The sequence below is a fragment of the Cebus imitator genome, unplaced genomic scaffold (assembly GCF_001604975.1).
Source record: "Cebus imitator isolate Cc_AM_T3 unplaced genomic scaffold, Cebus_imitator-1.0 Scaffold2, whole genome shotgun sequence".
Classification (NCBI taxonomy): Eukaryota; Metazoa; Chordata; class Mammalia; order Primates; family Cebidae; genus Cebus; species Cebus imitator.
The window spans coordinates 14,881,027-14,898,554 of record NW_016107317.1 but is presented as its reverse complement, the minus strand read 5'-3'; the positions used below and the strand labels follow the sequence as shown (position 1 = coordinate 14,898,554).

Sequence of the window (17,528 nt, the reverse complement as noted above, 5' to 3'; positions counted from 1 at the left end):
AAAGCCACTGAATTATATATTTGAAATGGGTGAAGTTTGTGATATATAAATTATGTTTCATTAGTCTTTTTGGTTTTTTTTTTGAGACGGAGTCTCGCTCTGTTGCCAAGCTAGAATGCAGTGGCGTGATCTCAGCTCACTGAAACCTCCAACTCCTGGGTTCAAGCAATTCTCCCACCTCAGCTTCCTGAATAGTTGGGACTACAGGCATGCGCCACTACACCCAGCTCATTTTTGTACTTTTAGTAGAGACAGGGTTTCACCATGTTGGCCAGGACGGTCTCAATCTCTTGGTCTCATGATCTGCCCACCTCGGCCTCCCAAAGTCATTAGTTACTTTTTAAAAACCTATAGAAGAATAGGTGAAAGATTTAGAAGACAATTCACCCTCGCGAAAGATATAAATATAGTTCATAAATATATAATAATAAACCTCACTTGTAAGAGAAATGCAAATAAAAACTGCACTAAGATTCCACTTCTCACCCATCAGAATGACAAAATTTTAAAAGCTTGATAACATACTCTGTTGATGAGAATGTGGGGAACAGACTGTCTCACGAATCGTTGGCAGGAATACAAACAATCCCTATGGAGGAACACGGTAATACTTTCAGTCCAATAATCCCAATTCTAGGAATTTACCCTGAAGATTCACCTTCCAACAATACAAATATATGAATGACAAAGCTAGTGTACATTGCTGCAGTATTTATAATTCAAACTATTGGAAACCAACAAAATGTCTAAACATCAAGAATGACTGAATAAACTCTGGTACACACATACATAAAATAGGGTACCATATAGCTGTTTTTTTTTTTTAAGAGGAAAATATCTCCAGAATATTTGAAGTATAAAAAGCAAAGAATAAATGAAGATATACACTATGCTACCTTTCGTGTAAGAAAATGGAAATCACAAAACTTCCATGGTCTGCTCATCTTATAAAAACATAGGAAGGATAAACCAGAAAACAATGAAATTGGTACCTTATAGGGGTAAGGGGCAGTTAGGATGAAAGGACTAAGATAACAGGTTACATCTGAGTAAACCCTTATGTAATTGTGACTTTGTGAAGTATATTAATTAATATTCCATATATCAAAAAATGCAATTATATCAACAAAGATAGTGGGAAAAAACTAAAACTGAAAGCATATGGAAAAAAATGAACCCAAATGTATTTCAAATGAATAAAATAATCACATTGAAAGAGAAGAAAAAAGAACTAATCCAAGTAACTTCTAGATACAGTATTGAGTACACACCCTTGTCTGGGAGCAGGGGAGAGGAGGAGGAAGGACTGAAAACAAATCCCAAGCCATTTTTAGTAGGTTGGTTTGGGGGTGGAGACAATGGTAAAAATGGAACATCTCTGAAATTATTTTAAATGATTGTAGGATTAAGCAAATGAGAAAATGTATTGATGACAGAAGTCAGGATTCTAACTGTGGAAGTAAGGAGATATAATACAGAGAAGAAAGCAAAGAAGAGCCTTGGAAGAACGGCCTGGAATTGGAGTATCAAGTGTGAACACATAACATCATGTGTGCATGCTTATACTTCCTAGTTCTGCCACTGAAAGGGCTCAGAAGCAACGAGACCCTGGTAGCAATAAACATGCCTAACACCCAGAGCCTACTAAAAACCAGAGCTCCTTTGACAGATGACTAATTTCAAGGGTAGGGCAGGGACAGTATTGGACAAACCTGGAATACTTTGTTGGGACAGAAAATAAAGGAGGTATTCAAAAAAAATGATGAGGGCATGTCAAAGGGGCACAACTAGCAGCCCCAATGGGGCTCCCGACGGCCATATCTGGAACAACTTTAGCATCAACATTAGAAGGAAATAATGAATTGTAAATCATTGAGGGGAAAATAAGTATCAAAGGGTTCATAGTGATTATATAGACATCAATATATGTGCAAAAGGGAGGGTTCTTCCTTATAGAAGCACACCAAATGTCAAATGATGTATAAGGAAGGAGTGCTAGTGTTGAACAATCAACAATTTGCAAATAACATAGTGAAGACTGCTTTGAGCAAGAACCAATGATAGATGCTAAATCTTGTAAGAGAATGTCCTTATATTTAGTTTTAAAAAAATGACTTTTTTAGGGCTAGAAGAACTTGATGTATGCAACTTAAAATCAAATGTAAGTTGAGTTTTCTGAAAAAACAACTACGTTGTTTTCAGAAAAAAAAAGCAATGTAGAGAGAGAACCAATGACAAAGCTAAGGCAAAGTTTTAATAACGGATGAGGCTGAGTGAAAGGTATATGAAAATTCTAAGTATTCCTGTAAACTAACCATAAGCTTGAAATTATTTTCAAACAAACAGTTAAAAAGAAAAAAGAAAAGAAAAGGCAAATCTTACATTTCTCAGTGCTTCATAAACAGCTCTAAATGCCGGTTGCTTATCATCATGGTAAACACCTCTGTTCCCATGAAGAATAAAGATTCCATCTTCTTCTGCTTCTTGGCAATTGCTTCCATATATACAATGATCTGGTCGATAATTCCATTGACACGGAAAAACAAAAAGGCTTTCTACATAAAGAAAAGACCAAACAATGAAGCAAATACCCCTAATTCAACAGATGTAACATTTTGCAAAACTTTTAGTTAAAAAAATGCAGCTTTTATAGGTAAAAATTACAATAATAAAAAACATGTTTGGCATTTAGATCTCTTCCAATTAAACCAATATTCAAGAAAAGTTTTACTCTGTCTTAAAAATAAATAGCTATAATCATTAATGTAAGACAGAATCAGATAAATGCATGTTCTCCTTTTTCACTAAGTATTATCTGGAATTCTTTAATGCAAACAAAAGGAATTTAAATAATTACCTGGATTATGAGAAAACATGATATTCAATAGATCTTGATCACCCCATGTGATGTTTAGTTTGTATTTTTTAAGCAATGGCATAAGTATATCTCCCCATTGTAGTCGTACAGTTGTCATATCATTCTGTTGATTAAAACATTCAAAAGATCTTCAGATTTTCAGGCTTAAAATGGCAGTATGATGACAGTTCTACGTTCTTCCCACAACAACCATAACAGAGCCACAAAGCGAAATGCAAACTCCCCATGACATCAAGTGACATTTCTAACCGTAAATGTGAGAAAGGCTGTCCAGGAAAAGAGAAGATAACAAAAGAAAGTGTGTGAGAGAGAGAGAGAGAGAGAGAGAGAGAATGTGTGTGTGTGTGTTTATGTAGACAGATATAAAGATGTGTGTGTGTGTGTGTGTGTGTGTGTGTGTGTGTGTTGCCGATTTCTTTCAAGTTTGTTCCTATGTATGCTATCTCTTTTGCTACTATTTTAACAGGGGAGGAGGGTTTTCCATTTTATCTTCTAAAAGGTTGCTATTTGTATATGTGACATTTCTAATCCTAAATGTGAGAAAGGCTGTCCAGGAAAAGAGAAGATAACAAAAGAAAGTAAGAGAGAGAGAGAGAGAGAGAGAGAGAGAGAGAGAGAGAGAGTGTGTGTGTGTGTGTGTGTGTGTTGACAGATATAAAGATGTGTGTGTTTGTGTGTGTGTATACATATATATATTTATGTTGCCGATTTCTTTCAGGTTTGTTCCTATGTATGCTATCTCTTTCGTTACTATTTTAACAGGGGAGGAGGGTTTTCCATTTTATCTTCTAAAAGGTTGCTATTTGTATATTAGAAAACGCAAGCAAAGAATTCTGTAAAGAGGCACCATGAATGATACACAAAGTCAAAGAAGATTTCCTAGGGAAAATAACTGGGTCCAGTATAGCAGGTGTATGCAGTCCCATAAACTCTCACCATCCCAGAGGGAGGCAAGTTAGGACTGGCATCTTTGGCAGTATTAAAGACTGCACTCCACAAAAGAGATCCTAGTCTCCTGATGCCTCTCATACTGTCAAAGAGCTGACAGATTCACCCAACCCATTTAACGACTGTAAGCTTTGATATCAGAATTACAACCCTCCTAGAAAAGGTATTTTCCTATTCTTGGGTATCAACTGATTAACATATCAACACTGTTTTCAGGACAAGACCATACTAGGCTACTTGAGAAAGAACCCCTGGAGTTAGCCACAGTAAATGGTTTGACTCTCCTTTTAAAAGTAGTGATTTCTGTATTTTAATTTCAACCCAGCCAAATTAACCATATATCCTTAATGTTTACAGTAGTTTTAATAGGTTGAGGTCTTCCAGGGATGTAAATATGTCATGCAAATAATGATAATTTTACATCCTATCTAATTTTTATACCTATTTCTTTCACTTGTCTAATATTGGAGCTTGTAATTCCTCCATGCTGAGAACCACTATTTAAATATTACTTGATAGTTATGGTCCCAGGCGCAGTGGCTCATGTCTGTAATTCCGGCACTTTGGGAGGCCAAGGCAGGCAAATCAACTGAGTTCAGGGGTTCGAGACCAGCCTGGGCAACATGGTGAAACTCTGAATTGAATACTGGACCTTTTAGATCCCTATGACTCTTTTAAACTATCTAGAGTATAAACCAGCATTCTTAATAGTGCAGTTCACATAGTGTAATAATATGTACATTTTGTATATGTCCCCAATAAGATTAAGAAATTAAGTTCAGAAATTAAGAGTAAGATTTAGAAACCTTTACAGCAAATTGATAGTTTTATGTTTACTTAATATGTTTTTCCAGTAATCTATCTTTTACAGAAGTATTGGCTCATAACATACTGAATTTTTTTTTTAAATTAATCCTTTGCCATAGTTTGAGAAACAATGTTTTAAGCAATTTTATAATTTATAGTAAATTCAATGACAATATAAACAATCTGTCCTTTAAATAAAAAGATCAGAATTCATGAAAAAAAAAAATCCACGTACTTAAGTTGATCTACAACAGCATTAACCTTGTGTGAAATTTCTTGGATCACAGTATACGTAGTAATTATAATCAGAATTTTTTTTTAATGCGGAAAATGACTAAAACAAGTTTTACTTAAGGAAATAATTTGAAAAGATAACTCTTTGAAGTAAGTCATTGAGTATGTTTAGGAAATATTAGATTCTGAAAAGAAAAATATCAATTACACAAGGACAAAAACCAGCAACACATTAAATAGACAGAACTGGTGGAGCCCTTGTACAATCCCATGTTAAAGTCTTCATGTGAGTCTATCTATTTAAATACATAGAGAAATATAAATATAAATTTTAAAAATCAATATAAATCAAATATATATATATTTAAATATATTATCTCACAAGAAATATATATATTCAAAGAAAATCAATGAAAGTCAAAATTAAGAGTCCAGTGCAGTCTTAGGAAAAAAAATCAAAAGGGAAAAAAACCTTAACTTTAAAAAAAAAGTCCTATTAGAAAACTATTTGGAAAAGAAGCAACAACACTACTATTATTTGCTAATGATATAACCTAGACTATCCAAGACAATCAATGAAAAGCTATGAGAAATTAGTTTAATAAAAAGGCATTACATATAAAAGGAGTTCAAGTCAATAAGTAAGAGAAAACCAAGACGTGGGCAAAGGATATGGGCAAGCAGCCATTCACAAAAGGAGAAACAGAAGTGGCTACAAATTACAAGAAAAGATTTTTAACCACGATGGTAGTATAGTCAAGAAAAAACAAATTTTAAAATATATTTTCAGTTATACAACTACACATCCATACAAGTTACACACACACAAAAATAAAATCATCCATTCTCCACATCATACACACATAAAAAATGTGATTATGTGTAATGACACAGAAGTCAGTCAACTATATATTTACTAAATGAAAAAAGGTGAAAATATATGAAAGAATCCTATATCTAAGTGCTAATGCACATGTATATTTGTTTCAAAATACTTTTTCCTTTTCTTTTCCTTTTTTTTTGAGACAGAGTCTCACTCTGTCGCCCAGGTTGGAGTGCAGTGGCACAATCTTGGCCCACTGCAACCTCCACCTCCTGGGTTCAAGTGATTCTCATGCCTCAGACTCCTGCATAACTACAATTACAGGCATGTGCCACCACACCCAGCTAATTTTTGTATTTTTAGTAGATATGGGGATTCACCATATTAGCCAGGCTGGTCTCCCAAAGTGCTGAAATTACAGGCACTAGCCACGGCACCCAGCCTCAAAATATACTTTTTAAAAGGTCCAAAGGACACATAGCAAAATTTATAGTGTCACTATGGGTGGACACATGAAACTGTAGAGAGGTATGTCAAGGGGAGACCTGTCTTTTTACTCTACATACATTGAATTTTTTGAATCTTTATAAGCATAATTTAGTTTCATAACATTTAAAACAGAAAATCATAGTTCTAATTTTACAAATTTTAGCAAATCTATGACCAAATACATGTGTGTTAAAATTAAGATCAGTTAGTTTCATTTTTTAAATTAAGCACGCTTTGAAAATGAGCAGACTGTCATTATCAGCCTGTCCCATACATATATATAAAATTTAAGATTATTCAAATTATGCTCCAACAATGCGAGAAACTGGGAACTTATCATCTCCTAAAGATTAGTTACTTCACTTTAAAAAGTTCAACCCCTTTGGCAAGATGTTTGTCATTATTCTGTTCTCATAAGTCATGTACTAACACAAGAAAAGTCCTCTATCACATACATGTTACAAATATGTAAAAACATTGTATCTACTTCATACAAAATATTTTTCAATAATTCACTAATGGCCTAGTTTTTAAAACCTTCATCTGACTGTCCTTTGCTAATAATTATCTATCAGGTTGCTACTTTATGTAAGGCACCAGGCTAAAATAAATATAAAGCTGTACAAAGACATATCCTGCCCTCAGTAGGTACAGCAAGCAAACAAAAAAAGACTTTACAAATACATAGGACAAAAAGGGCAGAGAGTAAACAAAAAAGGAAAAGATCCCATGGTGCCTAATTTATACTCTTCGGTTTTTCTCTAATAAATAGGAAAAAGTTAAGAAATACCGTAATACTTTTTTTAGGAATTATTCCAACCCCCGTAACTATATCTCTAGATGACTTGGAACATGTCACAGAAAAAAAAGAAAAAGGGAAAGGGAGAAACTATGGAAGTATTTATGAATGACAGTTAAATAATAGGGAAGTAAAAGACAGTAGATCTGGCCCAAGTGCAGTGACTCACAACTATAAACCCAGCACTGTGGGGGGATGAAGTGGGAGGATCACTTGAGGCCAGGAGTTCAAGACCAGCCTGGGCAACTCTTTTTTTCGCAGAGCCCATTCTCTACCAAAAAGTGAAAGAAGAATAAACTAATTTTTAAAATAATGGATTTGAAATATATAGCTGTATTTTTTTAAAGTTTTAATCAACTGGTGTTATCTCTACAGTTCTTTGCAACATTAAACTTCTACTAATTTCAAATGCAGTTATTGAGAAGTTACATTATTTCTTTGCAGATAATCTTACAGCACCATCTTCTGGTATAATATCACCGTGCATAATCTAACAATCAGAAAATAACAATCATGTTACCATACTGGTTTTGTCATATAGCAAAACTTTACAGTACATGAAATTTAAAAATTCAAGATATAATAACAAACTTGGCAATCAAAGCGAGATGTTCTCTGTTAAACAAGAGCAGAGGTTTCCTAACACTAGGCTCACTAATGCAACCAGCAGTGGAAGACAAACTGAATTTAAATTAGAATTTTAAAAAGGTTTAGAATAGGGAAGGCTAAAAAGAAAACTAGGTTTACCAGATCAACAGAATAGAAGAGTGACAGGTAATAGCTGTCAGACTTCTAAGACTGAAGTGTTGGCACATGGTAATGGCTACAGCAGTATTGCTGCTTATACCAAAGGTTAGAGGAAACAGCTCAAAATGAGGCAAAGACTTAAATCAGACATATAGAAAGAAGAAATAATTCCATTCAACCAGATACCATATGAAAAATACATGACAAAAATATGTATCTACAAATGTATACACATACTCATATTATAAAAGACACGATATCCCTTAATGTTTAATTTAGTCCTAATGAGACATAAAGGAATAAACAGTAAGTCTATGCCTCCAGAGGGAAAGACTACAGTGAGTGAGGCTCAGAAGTCACTGTTTTTAGCTAACATTTTACTGCTTACTACATGCCACAATCTAGTAAGAATTTTCAACAGATCTCTTTGAAATTAACTTAGTTAAGTCTATCTTTCTTGTTCAGCTGAGAGAACTTATACTTGAAAGTTAACGAAGTGACTAGTAAAGTAGTGCACAGGAGGCAAAGCTACAAAGAAAGCCAGTTTGACTCCAGAGCCAGAAAACTACAGTGACTTGCAATTTAGATATACAATTAATTTACATGAAACTGGTAAACGGTACTACATACTGATGTAATCTAAATGCACACTCAGAGAATTTAAATAGTCTGACTTTTCTACTGACCTCACAATCTGAAAGACTGAAAACATGCAGGAATTTTTTAAGTTAACTTCCAATAACACCATAATAGCCAACATTTACTATGTGTCAGCCACTGTTCTAACTCATTTCCTCCTCGCAAAAGTCCCATGACGTTGGTAGTACTATCATTTGCATTTTACAGGTGAGACCAAACATGTTGCAGAGTCTATGCTTTTAACTGCAACTCCATGTTGTCCTTAAGGTGTATCATAATTTAGATTCGATGCACTCCATGGCTATATAAGTACAAAATAACACCTGCTTCCTGGAACGGCAATCTAGAGAAATGACGTTCACTGCTTAGTACACTGTTATTTTACTTCATTGTAATACCATCTGGTTTGACCTATTGTAATTCTCTGAAACAGAATAATATGAACACACTTCCAGATAAATCTAGATATCTAGATTCTTCTAATCTTCTAGATTATTCTAGATTAGTAGAAAAATTCTTTATAGTTCAATCTACTTTTTAGTAAAACTAAATTGAAAAGCAAACCATTTAGAAGGCTTTTAGAGAAATGCTAACAACTACCTGTAATAGTGACTTACCTTGAAATATTTCCTTCTCATTCGAGTCATGTTCATCAACATAACTCCAGAATTTACTCCAGTTTTTCCATAGTATGGATGCCTAGCAAAGCGATTATACCATCCTATTCGAGGTTCCTCATGTTCTGGTGCCATTGCAGCAATTTGTGTAGAATTAAATTTCTTTAGGAAAGACCAAATATCATCAACTGGTCGTAAAAAAAGGATATCAGTGTCGACATATAATAGTGAGTCAACTTCTTTCAGGATTAACTACAAGGAGAAATATTTGAATAATTAACTATAATTCTATTTCAAAAAGAAACATAAAATCACCTCTAATGGTACACGATACACCTAAGAGATAAACTAGTTGATATTATTTTAAGGTAATCTTTCCTAAATCTGTCATTTTTAACAATAGCATATAAAGATACTATGCTAACCTTCATATTAATTTTCAGAGAAGATATAAAAACAAACCAAAACAAAATACTCAATTATAAAAATTGAGAGAATGCTACCAATTTCTTCAGAGATCAGGGAGGAAATGGTTTTCATAATGGACAATAACATTAACTTAGGTAAATTTATATCTTTAATACTAATTTCCTGAGATAAATACATAAATAAACCAATACAAATAAACATCTTCTGATCTTATTCCCCTTGCCTTATAACACTGACACCTTTACACCATTTCAGTTTCAACTAGTAAGAGGTAGAGCCAAACTGGAACTCAGGCAATCCAGATTCAATTCAAAGTCCATGCTCTTATTTCTATGCTTACTGTCTCCCAATGAATCAAAGAGAATGTACACCTACCAAGGGTAAAGGCTTGACTTAGACTGGCTATGTTGCACTTTCTAAGAGATGTTAACTCAACATGTGCCTTTCCTGGGGATATTTAAGGATAATTGTGTGTGTGTGTGAGTGTGTGTGTGTGTGTGTGTGTGCGCGCGTGCACGTGCGTGTGTGTGTGTCAGAGAGAGAGAGAGAGAGAGAGAGAAATCTCATTCTGTCACTCATGCTGGAGTGCAGTAGTGCGATCTTAACTCACTGCAACCTCCGCTTCCTGGGTTCAAGCTATTCTCCTGCCTCAGCCTCCTGAGTAAGTGGGATTACAGACATGCACCACCATACCTGGCCGATTTTTTGTATTTTTAATAGAGATGGGGTTTCATCATGTTGGCCAAGCTGGTCTTGAACACCTGACACCACGTGATCCATCTGCCTTGGCCTCCCCAAGTGCTAGGATTACAGGCACAAGCCACCGTGCCCAACCAAGGATAATTTTTTATTTCTGCCTTACACATTAACTTTAGATTCTGACTCCTACAGATTTAAATTTACTGCCTATCCTGGTCTATTAGAAAGATTCAATGAATAGGTGAATCTAAACCTTTTGAGTTAAGAATGCAATAGAAGCTTGATCCTAATTCTGCTGCTTTTCAAAGTTCTTACTTCCTGCTGCAATAAAGCCATCACCTTAATGGGCAGCTACTAGGCTGAAATCACCTCATTCCTCCCTTAGATGACTATCAGCTGATTTAATTTCAGGCTGGGGAAAAAAAATGACTGACTGTAGGGCCTGAGTAGGGAAGGTTCACTTGGTCAAAGGCCTCAATTAAAAGGGAATCTGTGACCAGGCATGGTGGCTCATGTCCGTCATCCCAGCACTGGTAGGCTGAGACGGGTGCACCACCGGAGGTCAGGAGTTCAAGACCAGCCTGGCCAATATGGCAAAACCCCGTCTCTACTAAAAATACAAAAATTAGCCAGGCATGGTGGCGCATGCCTGTAATCCCAGCTATTTGGGAGACTGAGGCAGAAGAATCTCTTTAGCCCAGGAGGCAGAAGTTGCAGTGAGCTGAGATAGCGCCAGTACACTCCAGGCTAGACAACAGAGCAAGACTCTATCTTAAAAAAAAAAAAAAAAAAAAAAAAAAAAAAAAAAAAAAAAAAAAAAAAAAAAAAAAAAAAAAAAAAAAAAAAGGTGTGGTCAGGGGAGGCGGAATCTGTGTGTCTGTCTCCCTTTTTTGAGGGGTAGTGGAGTGAGAATTGTTTTTAATAGCAACATTCTACATCTGTGTCATATCTATTTACAGATTACTATATTCTTAGCAGACTAGGAAGAAGCTGCATAAAGCTCCAAGTTCAATGCTGGGAGCCACTGCCAACTGGAAATCAGACATATAGTTAAATAATAATCACTTATGTATAGTTCTGATTCCTTTTAGGTAAAGAAGGCACTGGTACAGTTTACATTAGTTATTTTCATGCATTTATTTCAAAGTAAGAGAAACTCAGCAAAAAAGTTTATCACTTTAAAAAAATAAAGCACCAATTTACTTAAATCTGGTTAAAAAGATGTAGAAGTAACAGCAAAGTATGAGGTCAATTTGACAGGTTTCAAGTATTTCTTGTACTTAAAATTGCATTTAGGTATTTAACTAGTTTTACATAATTAAATGATCTGGCATATTTCATAAAACACCATCAACAATTAAACTTGTTAATAAAGTGTTAACAAAGTGCTATGGTGTCAAGTGTTTATTAAGTGCCATAACAAAATGGCAGAGAAACGGCCATAATCTCACACCTTTCATTCATCTCTTACTGTTTTTTCAATATATTGGTGTGATTATTTAATGTCTGTCTCCCCCATCAGACAAGAAGCTCTATGAAAACAGGAAACATGTCTGCTCTATTGATTCCTATATACCGAGCACTTGAGTATAGCTGACTGACAAGAAATAGGCACTCACATATTAATTAATTGACTGTGACACTGCAATCATTCAGTATAAAACTTATTTCAAAAACTTACAAAACCTACATGAAATATCTAAAACTTCTTAATTTTTTTTTAACCAATCTTAAACCCTTACTTGTGTGCTTTTTACAATAGAAGACAAGAGAAGAGAAAGATCCTAGGGTCCAACTTTTTAAGGCAGAGCACAAAGATAGTAGTTAGGCAGACCTGCTTATCAGAATTATAACTTAATCTTATAGATATCCTGGATTCCATAAACTGTATTCTTAATAAGCTAGGAATTGCCTTAATCCACTTAGCAATAAGAAGTAACTGAAGGTTCTTCCCCATAATTTATATACTTTCCAGAAACTTCTGTGCTTCTTAAATTCAGTATTTCTACCATAAGTATTCTTTATGTGTTTAAGTTGCAAAACCTTAAGTATCTAAATATCATAATGGTCTACACAACTACTGTGCATTTTAAAACTGGGTAAAATCAAATCAAAATGAAAGAGGTAACCTTATTTCACAACATTTGTATATAAAAAAGAAAAAAAAATTAAGGTTTGTCACCACAGAACACTACCAAAGAACAACTCCACTGAATAAATAGTTCCCATTTTCCCTTTGAGTTCACATGTATTAAATTTGTTTCTGTTTAAGTATCAGTTACAAAAGAAAAATTGGCTTGGTATAAGACACAAATTGCTATTTAATGATGCATTCTCCCTCATTTCTCAAACTCTAAATGCAGTCTACAAGTTGAACATGATAACGCCACTGCATTTCTGCTGGCAACAGACTCGGCTCCATTAAGACCTGGCAACCTCTATTCCCTCTTACATATAAAAGAGTTCACAGCAGCTGAATACATTAAACTGGTATCTCAACAGATGTTACTAAAAATTTTTCATTCTTAACAGGGTTTTTATTTTACTTGTTCCATATGAATATTTTTTCACGTTCAAAGGGGAAATAGTACAACTATTGATTTCTATTTATAAATTTTTAAACCGGATTTATATGTAACTCTTCAGAGACTCATCTGTGTTCTTTTTTTTGTTTGTTTTTCTCGGCCACCTTCATTGGCAGTTAAGTTTCAATTTAAAAAAAAAAGAAAAAAGGACACTGGGGGGAAAAAACTTACCGGCAAGAACAATCTCTGCGAAGCACATGGTTTGAAGAGTTTTTTCCATTCTGCTGCATTCTCACTTGGAAAAGTTATGGGGTATAACGTATAATTAAATGTTTGTAGAAATGACCAGCTGTCAAGCTAAAACAATTAAAAAAAAAAAAAACAGATTAGTTTCACTCTAAATTTTCTCTCTAAAACAACAGACTATAAAACAGAAGAGCTAAAAATTAAGATAGTATACATTTTATGCTGTAAAGTTAAGAGAAAGATTCTTCCACCACTGTATTTGTTTCCATTTAAAATCTAAAAATCAAAATAAGATGCCAGAAAGACTTCACCATTAAGATCTGAGGCATAATGAAAGTTATCAAGGTCTGACTCCCATCAGAAAGGTGAAAGACCCTTGCAAGTGTGTCTTCCTCAACTTTATCTAATGTGTAAATTCTCTTAACCCATTAACAAGTTAAAATCAGAAAAATTAAGCACTAATTTTATTACCACTATATATATGGTATGACAGATGCTTACATTCAAAGTCAGACCAAATATGAAACTGGTTAACAAATATTTGTCCATCAATGCATAATTTTAGTATGACTGAATATTTCTGATAATAAAATATTCTGATACATAGCCAATGCCAATTTTTTTAAAATTACTGCAAAAAGTAAATTATATCTGAAAATCTACAATGAACATGTTTACACTTCAGTACCCTAAATGCAGTTCAAGATACTGAACTATTTCAAATTCAGTTTAAGTATTATCTCTCATTCTTATTTCAACGGAATTACTGATTCACATTTCCTAAAAAGCATTAAGAAACAATCTATGGGGGAAAAACAAAGTAGTTTGCGTACAGGCTGAATACAATCACTTTTGAATTATGATTGTGTTTAAGTCAATTTTAAAATATTAACATCTTCCAACATAGTTTAAGGGAATACCTTTAATTCCAACATTCTGCTTTGTTGTCTCTGTTCATTATTTCATTTTATTTATTTTACTTTTTATTTATTTATTTATTTAACTTATTTATTTATTTTGAGACAGGGTCTCAACTCTGTTACCCAGGCTAGGCTAAAGTACAGTAACATGATTATGGCTCACTGTAGTCTTGGCCTCCCAGGCTCCAGTGATCCTCCCACCTCAGTCTCCCAAGTAGCTGGGACTACAGGTGCATGCCACCACACCCAGCTAGTGACTATAATTATTTTAAAATACTAGCACTGTTATTTCCCTGCCTCACTTATTAACCACTTAAAGAGCCTTTCAATACCAACTTCAAAATAAAATATTAGTCACTTTTCATTTAACATAATAGTCTTGTTTTATGTACTAAAAGCATGTTCCATAAAATATTTGATATTCTTTCATCAAAGGCAAAACCAAACATTCTCAGTGATTATTATAGCAAAGAAAAACTAAGTTTAAAAATACAGCGTATGTTACACAAGCAATAATTCAGCCAGGTGTAAACACAACACAGAGGCTGCAACTAAGACAATGCAATAAATGTTTTACTTTTTTAACTATATTTTCAAAGATTTCCATAACTGGCAGTAGGCTGTTATTCTCTTAACCACTAAGACAAGATTAATTCCTCAATATTTTAGAAAACAATCCAGATAAAGAGATCAAGATCACAAAATTATCTAACAAAAATATAGATACTAGAAATATATATATATATATATATTTTTGAGATGGGATTTCACCATGTTGGCTAGGCTGGTCTCAAACTCCTGAACTCAGGTAATCCACCTGTCTCAGTCTCCCAAGTTCTGGGATTACAGGCATGAGCCACCGCACCCAGCCGATACTAGAAATATTTTTAAACAGTAAGTAAAAAGGTATACTTCCATATACCACTTAAGAGGTAAAGAAAACTTTTATAGCTTTTCCGCCAAACTAAAAGGTATAAATGTTTTTGGCAGAAAACTAAAAGATCTGAGCTCCTAATTAGTATTTTTGCATTCACTATGCACAATGAACTAAATTAACCTGAAAAAACATCAAATATATTTTTTACATAGTTAGGCCAAGCATAAAAATACAAATGAGTTTGAAAGCTTAATTTAATGGAGACAGATGCAGACAGATGATAGAGAGGGAGAGAGAAAATATAAATGAATGATCATCAGCATCACCTTTATCACCATTTCAGAATGCAAGGTAGTGAGATTTCAGGTGGCTTTTCTTTTTCTTACATGTTCTTCTGCCTGTATCTGTTCTCATCTTATTACTATACAATATTATTACTATATATTACTATATAATAAGTATTATTATTATACAATAAGAGGAGAACAGATACAGGCAGAAGAACATGTAAGAAAAAGAAAATTCACATGAATTTTATTGTTGTTGAGGAAGTTACAAGGCTGACCTGATTAAAGAGTGTATATTCCACTCTCACTAACAGCTAGGTATGGTTATATGACTAAATTCAGACCAATGGGATGTTGGCAGAAATGTCACAATGACTTCTAAAAAGTACCCTTAAGAGAAGGAGGAGACTGCCCTTCTTCACTCCCTCTCCTCATGTTGAACAGAATATAGGTGCAATGGCTGGAGTCTGAGTAGCTACTGTGGACCATGAAGCAGAAGCCTCATCCTGAAAAGGGCTCAGCCACAGTCAGACGAAGCCTGAAAACCTGAAGATAAAGAATTGCCATATAATCCAAACTACCTACTTTTATGTGAGAGAGAAATAAACTTCAATCTTGTTTAAGCCACAGTTACTTGGGGTTTTCTGCCATTGCTGCCAAACTGATCTGAACTAATACAAAACCAAAACAAGTAATTTTCTTATCAGATCCAGAAGTCATTTCCCGCCATATTATTAATCAAGAATTCCTCCTCTCAAAACCAGATTAAAACTTTTATGTAGGCTCTGATTAAGGCACTCCAAAGGAAAGGATATGGACAAAAATAAATCATAGGACTTCTTAGTCAAACATCCTGGAACTATAGTCACTAAAACCAAACCTCCATGCTTGACAAAGAACTTACTTTTAAGTAGCCCACTGCTATTCAAAAATGAACCTTCCTCTTTCACCTTAGATCTAGACTCAAATAGAAGTGGTTCAAGAAGCACTTTCCACTTTAGAAGGGCAATGTTACAGAATATTTTTGTGCAATGAAGGAATACAACAACTGATATGATTGGGCTCTGTATTGCCACTCAATTCTCATCTCAAACTGAAATTCCCACATGTGGAGGGAGGGACCTGGTGGGAGATGACTTGATCATGGGGGCAGTTTCCCCCATGCTGTTCTCGTGATAACCATCAGTTCCTACAAGATCTGACGGTTTAAAAGTGTGGTACTTCCTTTCCCTCTCTCTCTCTCTCTCTCTCTTTCTCTTTTCTGCTGCCATGTAAGACATGCCTTACTTCCCCCTTTGCCTTTCCCCATGATTGTAAGTTTCCTGAGGCCTCTCCAGTGATGCTGAACTGAGTCAATTAAACCTCTTTTCTTTATAAATTACCAAGTCTCAGGTAGTTCTTCATAGTGTGATAACAGACTAATACAACAACATTCTATTAGAGCATATTATTAAATATTCAATTCTACAACCTTGACCTCATCTCAAATACTTACTCTGCCTTTAAAGCTCTGATGTAGCTGATCTTCAGCAAAAATATGGAATTGAAGAGGTTTGATGCTGAAAATGATAGCTGACTTCAACATGGTCATAGTTTCTTCCAGTCTTTCACCACAGGCAACTACAGCTAGATGCATTTTCTCAACAGGCTGTATTTTCAGATTATACCTAACAGGAAAGAAAACCATATTTTCCAACAGTTTTAGTATATGTTTACAACATGATACTTTCACCATGTTAAAAAGTGAAGTTCAAGGGCAGATGTGGTGACTCATGCCTGCAGTCCCAGCTACTCACGAAGCTAGGGCAGGAGGATCACTTGAAACCAAGAGTTCAAGGCTGCAGTGAGCTATGACTGCATCATTACACTCCAGCCTGGGCAACAGAGCCAGACCCTGTGAAAGACAAAGGAAAGAAAGAACGGAAAGAGAAGGAAGGGAGAAGGAAGGGAAAGAGAAGGGAGAGAAAAGAGAAAGGGAAAGAAAGGGAGGGAAGGAGGAAAACTGAAGTTCAAAATTTTTATTTATAAAACAAACTAGGCCAAGTGTGGTGGCTCACGTCTGTAATCCCAGCACTTCAAGAGGCCAGGGAATAAGGGTTACTTCAGCCCAGGAGTTCAAGACCAGGCTAGCTAGGCAATATACTGAGATCCCATTCCTACAAAAAATATAAAAATTAGCCAGGAGGGTGGCATGGACCTGTAGTCCCAGCTACACAGGAGGCTGACATGGGAGGATATTTTGAGCCTAGAAGATAGAAGCTGCAGTGAACTGTAATTGTACCACTTTACTCTAGACAGAGCAAGACGTTGTTTCAAAAAAAATAATTTATTTATTAAAAAATAAGGGCAAACAGGCCGGGCGCGGTGGCTCATGCCTGTAATCCCAGCACTTTGGGAGGCCGAGGCGGGTGGATCACGAGGTCAAGAGATCGAGACCATCCTGGTCAACATGGTAAAACCCGTCTCTACTAAAAATACAAAACATTAGCTTGGCATGGTGGTGCGTGCCTGTAATCCCAGCTACTCAGGAGGCTGAGGCAGGAGAATTGCCTGAACCCAGGAGG

At 35.0% G+C, this 17,528-nt stretch overlaps 1 protein-coding gene across 4 annotated transcripts in view; it reads right to left on the bottom strand.

The window, feature by feature from the left end:
* GXYLT1 (glucoside xylosyltransferase 1) overlaps window positions 1-17,528 on the bottom strand; it is a 107,621-nt gene that overhangs the window by 65,664 nt on the left and 24,429 nt on the right. For all 4 annotated transcript variants that reach the window (XM_017530266.2, XM_017530290.2, XM_017530277.2 and 1 more), the window contains 5 exons: window positions 16,460-16,631; window positions 12,866-12,991; window positions 8,982-9,233; window positions 2,858-2,981; window positions 2,383-2,555 (listed from right to left, as the gene is read on the bottom strand). In XM_017530266.2, the coding sequence (XP_017385755.1) occupies window positions 2,383-2,555; window positions 2,858-2,981; window positions 8,982-9,233; window positions 12,866-12,991; window positions 16,460-16,631 (847 nt within the window). The remainder of the gene's footprint in view (window positions 1-2,382; window positions 2,556-2,857; window positions 2,982-8,981; window positions 9,234-12,865; window positions 12,992-16,459; window positions 16,632-17,528) is intronic.